Source organism: Oncorhynchus tshawytscha, unplaced genomic scaffold (genome assembly GCF_018296145.1).
Source record: "Oncorhynchus tshawytscha isolate Ot180627B unplaced genomic scaffold, Otsh_v2.0 Un_contig_588_pilon_pilon, whole genome shotgun sequence".
Lineage (NCBI taxonomy): Eukaryota > Metazoa > Chordata > Actinopteri > Salmoniformes > Salmonidae > Oncorhynchus > Oncorhynchus tshawytscha.
In genome coordinates, this window is record NW_024609810.1 from 523,661 (window position 1) to 532,317 (window position 8,657).

Sequence of the window (8,657 nt, forward strand, 5' to 3'; positions counted from 1 at the left end):
TATTAATTTTCACAAAGTGTGCAGCCTCAGTTTGTGTGATGGCAATTTGCATATACTCCAGAATGTTATGAAGAGTGATCAGATGAAATGATATTAATTGCAAAGTCGCTATTTGCCATGCAAATGAACTGAATCCCCCCAAAACATTTCCAATGCATTTCAGCCCTGCCACAAAAGGACATCATGTCAGTGATTCTCTCGTTAACACAGGTGTGAGTGTTGACGAGGACAAGGCTGTAGATCACTCTGTCATGCTGATTGAGTTTGAATAACAGACTGGAAGCTTCAAAAGGAGGGTGGTGCTTGGAATCATTGTTCTTCCTCTGTCAACCATGGTTACCTGCAAGGAAACACGTGTCTTCATCATTGCTTTGCACAAAAAGGGCTTCACAGGCAAGGATATTACTGCCAGTAAGATTGCACCTAAATCAACCATTTATCAGATCATCAAGAACTTCAAGGAGAGCGGTTCAATTGTTGTGAAGAAGGCTTCAGGGCGCCCAAGAAAGGCCAGCAAGTGCCAGTACCATCTCCTAAAGTTGATTCAGCTGCGGGGTTGGGGCACCACCAGTACAGATCATGCTTAGGCAGGTGTGAGTGCATCTGCACGCACAGCGAGGCGAATACTTTTGGAGGATGGCCTGGTGTCAAGAACGGCAGCAAAGAAGCCACTTCGCTCCAGGAAAAACATCAGGGACAGACTGATATTCTGCAAAAGGTACAGGGATTGGACTGCTGAGGACTGGGGTAAAGTCATTTTCTCTGATGAATCCCCTTTCCGATTGATTGGGGCATCTGGAAAAAAGCTTGTCCGGAGAAGACAAGGTGAGCTCTACCATCAGTCATGTGTCATGCCAACAGTAAAGCATCCTGAGACCATTCATGTGTGGGGTTGTTTCTCAGCCAAGGGAGTGGGCTCACTCACAATTTTGCCTAAGAACACAGCCATGAATAAAGAATGGTACCAACGCATCCTCAGAGAGAAACTTCTCCCAACCATCCAGGAACAGTTTGATGACGAACAATGCATTTTCCAGCATGATGGAGCACCTTGCCATAAGGCAAAAGTGATAACTAAGTGGCTTCGGGAACAAAACATCGATATTTTGGGTCCATGGCAAGGAAACTCCCCAGACCTTAATCCCATTGAGAACTTGTGGTCAATCCTCAAGAGGCAGGAGGAAAAACAAACCCCACAAATTCTGACAAACTCCAAGCATTGATTATGCAAGAATGGGCTGCCATCAGTCAGGATGTGGCCCAGAAGTTAATTGACAGCATGCCAGAGCGGATTGCAGAGGCCTTGAAAAAGAAGGGTCAACACTGCAAATATTGACTCTCTGCATCAACTTCATGTAATTGTCAATAAAAGCCTTTGACACTTAAGAAATGCTTGTAATTATACTTCAGTATTCCATAGTAACATCTGACAAAAATATCTAAAGACTCTGAGGCAGCAAACTTTGTGAAAATGTATATTTGTGTCATTCTCAAAACTTTTTCCATTACTGTAGTTATATATTTCCGTCAGTGGGAGCTGGTGGGTGGAGCTATAGGAGACTATAGGAGATTTTTATTTTTTATTTTTTTTATTTCACCTTTATTTAACCAGGTAGGCTAGTTGAGAACAAGTTCTCATTTGCAACTGCGACCTGGCCAAGATAAAGCATAGCAGTGTGAGCAGACAACACAGAGTTACACATGGAATAAACAATTAACAAGTCAATAACACAGTAGAAAACAAAGGGGGAGTCTATATACAATGTGTGCAAAAGGCATGAGGAGGTAGGCGAATAATTACAATTTTGCAGATTAACACTGGAGTGATAAATGATCAGATGGTCATGTACAGGTAGAGATATTGGTGTGCAAAAGAGCAGAAAAGTAAATAAATAAAAACAGTATGGGGATGAGGTAGGTGAAAATGGGTGGGCTATTTACCAATAGACTATGTACAGCTGCAGCGATCGGTTAGCTGCTCAGATAGCTGATGTTTGAAGTTGGTGAGGGAGATAAAAGTCTCCAACTTCAGCGATTTTTGCAAGGTTCCAGTCACAGGCAGCAGAGTACTGGAACGAAAGGCGGCAAATGAGGTGTTGGCTTTAGGGATGATCAGTGAGATACACCTGCTGGAGCGCGTGCTACGGATGGGTGTTGCCATCGTGACCAGTGAACTGAGATAAGGCGGAGCTTTACCTAGCATGGACTTGTAGATGACCTGGAGCCAGTGGGTCTGGCGATGAAAATGTAACGAGGGCCAGCCGACTAGAGCATACAGGTCGCAGTGGTGGGTGGTATAAGGTGCTTTAGTGACAAAACGGATGGCACTGTGATAGACTGCATCCAGTTTGCTGAGTAGAGTGTTGGAAGCCATTTTGTAGATGACATCGCCGAAGTCGAGGATCGGTAGGATAGTCAGTTTTACTAGGGTAAGCTTGGCGGCGTGAGTGAAGGAGGCTTTGTTGGGGAATAGAAAGCCGACTCTTGATTTGATTTTCGATTGGAGATGTTTGATATGAGTCTGGAAGGAGAGTTTGCAGTCTAGCCAGACACCTAGGTACTTATAGATGTCCACATATTCAAGGTCGGAACCATCCAGGGTGGTGATGCTAGTCGGGCATGCGGGTGCAGGCAGCGATCGGTTGAAAAGCATGCATTTGGTTTTACTAGCGTTTAAGAGCAGTTGGAGGCCACGGAAGGAGTGTTGTATGGCATTGAAGCTTGTTTGGAGGTTAGATAGCACAGTGTCCAATGACGGGCCGAAAGTATATAGAATGGTGTCGTCTGCAGAGGTGGATCAGGGAATCGCCCGCAGCAAGAGCAACATCATTGATATATACAGAGAAAAGAGTCGGCCCGAGAATTGAACCCTGTGGCACCCCCATAGAGACTGCCAGAGGACCGGACAGCATGCCCTCCGATTTGACACACTGAACTCTGTCTGCAAAGTAATTGGTGAACCAGGCAAGGCAGTCATCCGAAAAATCGAGGCTACTGAGTCTGCCGATAAGAATATGGTGATTGACAGAGTCGAAAGCCTTGGCAAGGTCAATGAAGACGGCTGCACAGTACTGTCTTTTATCGATGGCGGTTATGATATCGTTTAGTACCTTGAGTGTGGCTGAGGTGCACCCGTGACCGGCTCGGAAACCAGATTGCACAGCGGAGATTATAGATTATATAGGAGATTGATTGTATATTATATAGAAGATTGATTGATTGATTGATTTGGTGATTGTCATGGCTGGAATGGAGTAAATGGAACGGATGTGTTTGATACCGTTACAATCCGTCCTCCTGTAGCTCCTCCCACCAGCCTCAACTGATTGACATTATCATTGGTCTGTAGCGTGTAGTAAAAAACCCATCCACAAGGTGATGCTGTGGCGTTTGTTTGGGCTCGCCACCCGCTGACAAAAACGAAAAGACAACGCGGAAGTAAAACTTCGAGCGGGTTTGTTTTGTTCTTGCCCACCATTCTTTCCTCGTGGACGAAGCCATACTAGCTGAATACCCAACTCTCCGTCGACAGAAAGCATGTCTAAACTACAATTGTTTCGTGTGTTTTTAAATGAGCGTTTAACGGCGGCAGCTGTGGAGATTTTCGGGGTAGTTGAAGAAACGGTAGCGGACTACCAGGAGGAGAATGACCGGCTACGGAGACTGCTGCGGGTCACACCGGAGATAAAACGATGCAGAATAGGTTCGTATGTAGATCTACTGATAGCTAGCAGATCTGCTCAATAAATAAACTGTTTAGGGGTTCAGTGATCATCATTTCAATATGCCTTATTAACTGTAACCACAGTTTCTAAACCCTGAGGCCCAACATCGTCAGACTTCCTGGAACGCTTGCGAGGCAAGACTCGGCAGACCAGACCGGGGTTTGAGAAGTCAATGAGAGAAGTGAAATATTCCTCCTTAGTTGTTCATTTTCTCGATTTCTAAAAGCACAACCTAGATTCAGACGAATGTTTTAAGTAGGTGAACATGTCATTACTACAAACTTATCAAGGGGCAAACTGACACGTTTTGATTTGTCAAAAACTAGTTTATATCTAAGAGTTGATGGCTTGCACATGCGCAGTTCGGCGGGAGACGAATGTTGACATTCTCACCTGCGGTGTGCTCATTTCGCTTGAACCCGATGAAGTGTTTCTGCGAATTAGATTAGCTAGCTAACGTCGTCATGACATTGCCCTACAGGCGTATTCTGGGATTTCTATTGGAGAATCCGTTTCTACATATCTTCCTACCTAACTATATTTTTCTAATACCATTGCTAAAACACATTCTCATTAAAACCAGTAAATCATTCCACTTTATAAATGAACTTGTATTATTTTTTACATTAGAAATAAATAGCTTATTATCTAACGTTTATTGATAAGTAATTGAAGTAGATTCTAGTTGATGAATTATTTAATTTGATTTTTTTGTTAACTGGAATCTACTTCCCCAGAGCCCTTAATTGAAACAATAATGATGAGTCAAAACAGTTATGTTCCCCTCTGTTTTGGTAAAAGGTGATGATGAGCCTGGAGAAATGAAACCACTCTCAAATTCATAGACTGAGATATGGATGCAAGGACTGACCATCCATGATATCAACATTAAAATATAAGCTTGTTAACTCCAATGTTTGTAAACAATGTAAATATAGCTGCAAAAACATGGTTAGAACTATGTGTTCTGATGGGGGATGACAGTTGAACTAAGCTCATGAGGCATTTATACATTCTATTCTTCGAGAATCATTTATAAGTCAAAACAGTTATGTAGCAACTAAGGATTCTAGCTTTGACTTCTAATTGACCCCAACCCTGATGTCTAAAAGCTGTATAGAGAACCTCTGCTCCTCTCTCCTTTCCTCCAGACTACCTGCAGCTCTCTGTCTCTGAGGAGGAGGTTCTCCCTGAGCAGCAGCACTGTGAGCAGGAGTGGAGCCCCAGTCTGGGGCAGGAGAACCCAGAACTTCCACAGATTAAAGAGGAACAGGAGGAACTCAGGACCAGTCAGGAGGAAGAGCAGCTTCAAGGGGTGGAGGCTGATATCATAGAGTTCAAATTCACTCCTTCCTGTGTGAAAAGTGAATGTGATCAGGAGGACCCACTTCAGTCCTTGACTCTTCCCCAAACCCAGACTGTGGAGAACAGAGAGAGTAACCCTAAACAAGTGGATCTCACACCTTTTGTTACTGTGACCCAACTAAAGGGTCTCCACATTCCCTGTGACCCTCCAGATAATCAAAACAATGCCTCCAGCCACAGCTCAGCCGTAAGCGGTGACCCAGTAGGACTTGACAGCAGCCCACCATTGGATCCCAGTCCGTCATTGGATCCCAGCCCATCATTGGATCCAAACCAGTCAATGGTGGAACACTGTTTCAAACCCAGCACCACGCTTAGAAAAACTCACCACTGCCGTGACTGTGGTGAAATGTTTGCTCTGAAAGCTGACCTGAAGAGTCATGTGACTCTCGCCATGCAGAGACCCAGCGAATGCCGCGTCTGCAGAAAACACTACAACTCCAGCTGTAAACTGAAGGCCCATGTCCGACTCTGTCGCGGCAGGAAACCCTGCACCAGCCCTGTTTGTAGCAAGATCTTCAAACTCAAAGCAGATCTGTCCAAGCACATGAGGATTCACACAGGGGAGAAATCATTTAGTTGTGGAGACTGTGGGAAGCGCTTCAATCGCAAGGGGAACCTTACTGATCATATTCCGATTCACACAGGAGAGAAAGCATTTAGCTGTGCTGACTGCGGAAAAAGATTCAGTCAGAAGGGGACCCTACGGAAGCATAGACTGACTCACACAGGAGAGAAACAATTTATCTGTGGAGACTGTGGGAAAAGCTTCTATCAGAGAGGGGACCTAAGTAGGCATATACGGACTCACACAGGAGAGAAACTTTTTATATGTGGTGACTGTGGGAAAAGCTTCAATTTGAAGGGGAACCTAAAGAAGCATGAACTGACTCACACAGAAGATAAACCATTTAGCTGTGCTGACTGTGGGAAAAGTTTCAATCACAAGTCTAACTTACTGACGCATGTTAAAAACATCCACAAAGGAGGAAAACAGGAGGAAATCTTAAAGAATTGTTTAGTCACAAAATTAGAATAAAAAGGCAGGATGTGGACAATACTCTGAGTACACGCTCATGGACTCACATCTATTGGTTGGTGGAGGACGACACGATGATACCTCTCCTAGGGACCTGCTCTCCATGCTTCAGGATTAAAGTTCCTCTGGTCTCTGATCTATTCTATTGGTAACCTGCTGTTTCTCTCCACAGTGCTCTCTGCTACTCTCTGGTCTAGTTACTTTACATCTGTCTGGAGGGAGAGATAGAGGTCACAGAATGAGGTTTCTAGTCTCAACACTCTCCAAGGCTTTTTAGAGGAAAATACCTTTTTAGAAGAAAATACCTCTAACAGTGTCACAGCTAACCCGTTTGTAAAATGTATGCCCTTTGGATAAAATCTCCTGCTAAATGGCATATACAATGGAGTCTGAACTGATTGACGTCCTTGATAAATATGAGCAATCATGACTGTATAAAATAAATCATTCAAATGCTGAGCTATTTTGTATGCTTAAAAAAAATGGGAAAGTATATTATTTTAAATGAATATAAATGCTCATAGAAATATATTTTTTCTCTCAAAAGAGTGGTGGTAAACATTGACACCCCTGAAGATTCTAATAAATAAAGTAGATGAAATACGACATCGAGCCTGTGACTCTATGAACTCTACAAAAGTTTGTTTTCGTTTCAGATTATTTTGTGCCCAGTAGAAATGAATGGTAAATAATGTTGTCATTTTGGAGTCCGTTTTATTGCAATAAGAATACCTTTTGGGGGAAAATTGTATAAAATAATACCTTATAGCTCAGTATTTGATTGATTTATTTTATACATTATTGCTAATCTTTATCAAAGATAATTTGATAATCAATTATTGTAGATCCCACTTTATTATGAACTCAGTGGCGACACTTCTGCTTTCCTACCACTAGATGGCACTGTTTAAGATGTCTCCCCACTAGATTGCGCTGTTTAAGATGTGACTGCAGTATCTCAGTATATCAAACCTGTTAGTCATTTCATCTTGTTTTCCAGAGACCTATGAGGGTATAAACCATTACTAAACACATTGTATTACAACCAAACAGGCTTATGCTAAACTGAACCAGACATGACTGACCTGGACTGACCCTGGGAATGAGGGAAGATGTTGTAGATGTTGTGTACTGTGGGGTCAGAGGTGACTGTAAATCAGGATTAGGTTCACAACACCAGGAGAGTCCAAATAAACAGGTGTGTGTTATCCATATTGACCACAATGTGGAGGAGTGGGACTTTCACTGTATGCATTAGTCTACTACAATAGAAAGAGGTGTAGATGAGGTATCTGCTTAAATGTTCCCAGAAAGAGGACATCTTTTCATTCTATACATACAGGCTTCTAGACTAATGCATGTTGAGTAAATAAAACTAAACACATGTTTGCTCCTCAGTGTCCCTCTAAGAGTTGTCTGTATGACATCCTACTGCAGCAAAAGGAAATTGGCTAGCTGGCCAATGAAGTGGATCTATTACACTAACAAGGATCCTTTCAGTAGGCTACAACAACATGAGAAGTGAGAATGTCAATTGTATATTTCATCCCTCTTTCTTTCCCTGTTTGTGTGTGTCTCGCTCTCTCAGCCAGACTTAAAGGTCGAGACTGAGTCTGCGTCTCTCACATGGGTAGGCAGACTATTCCATTAAAAATTGCTCTATAGGAGAAAGCCCTGCCTCCAGCTGTTTGCTTAGAAATTCTTGGGACAATAAGGAGGCCTGCGTCTTGTGACCGCAGCGTATGTGTAGGTGCAGTTGAAGTCTGAAGTTTACATACACCTTAACAAATACATGCAAACTCAATTTTTCACAATTCCTGACATGTAATCCTAGTAAAAATGCACTGTCTTAGGTCAGTTAGGATCACCACTTAATTTTAAGAATGTGAAATGTCAGAATAATAGAGAGTGATTTATTTCAGCTTTTATTTCTTTCATCACATTCCCAGTGGGTCAGAAGTTTACATACACTCAATTAGTATTGGGTAGCATTGCCTTTAAATTGTTTAACTTGGGTCAAATGTTTCGGGTAGCCTTCCACAAGCTTCCCACAATAAGTTGGGTGAATTTTGGCCCATTCCTCCTGACAGAGCTGCTGTAACTGAGTCAGGTTTGTAGGCCTCCTTGTTCGCACACACTTTTTCAGTTCTGCCCACAAATTGACTTTGTTGTCCTTAAGCCATTTTGCCACAACTTTGGAAGTATGCTTAGGGTCATTGTCAATTTGCAACCATGCTTTAACTTCCTGACTGATGTCTTGAGCCTTGGTCTGACACCATTAAAAAGTCATCTACCACCTTCACGGGTGCAGTCTCAGTGCTATGATAGGGTCTAAAACCAGACTGAAGCGTTTCGTAAACATTGTTTGTCTTCAGGAAGGCAGTGAGTTGCCGAGCAACAGCTTTTTTTTAAATGTTAAGAGGAATGGGAGATTCGATATAGGCCAATAGTAGAAAGAGGAGGAAGGGAAGCGCTACTAAGGTACACAATAGTACATTTTGGTAGATAGATGCTCTTTGGTAAAAGGG

The 8,657-nt window shown here is 42.8% G+C and overlaps 1 protein-coding gene across 1 annotated transcript; it reads left to right on the forward strand.

Moving 5' to 3' along the window:
• Positions 1 to 3,383: 3,383 nt before the first annotated feature.
• On the forward strand, positions 3,384 to 7,522 carry LOC121845976 (zinc finger protein 250-like). Its single transcript, XM_042318587.1, has 2 exons — positions 3,384 to 3,703; positions 4,877 to 7,522. The coding sequence occupies exons 1-2, from the start codon at positions 3,538 to 3,540 to the stop codon at positions 6,127 to 6,129; spliced, it is 1,419 nt and encodes a 472-aa protein (XP_042174521.1). The 5' UTR covers positions 3,384 to 3,537; the 3' UTR covers positions 6,130 to 7,522.
• The last annotated feature ends 1,135 nt before the right edge of the window (positions 7,523 to 8,657 follow it).

Excerpts from the sequence above, each read along its gene's own strand:
- LOC121845976 (XM_042318587.1), top strand. The coding sequence starts at position 3,538 with ATGTCTAAACTACAATTGTTTCGTGTGTTTTTAAATGAGCGTTTAACG. Across the intron at positions 3,704-4,876 it reads GATAAAACGATGCAGAATAG|ACTACCTGCAGCTCTCTGTC; the intron begins GTTCGTATGTAG and ends CCTTTCCTCCAG.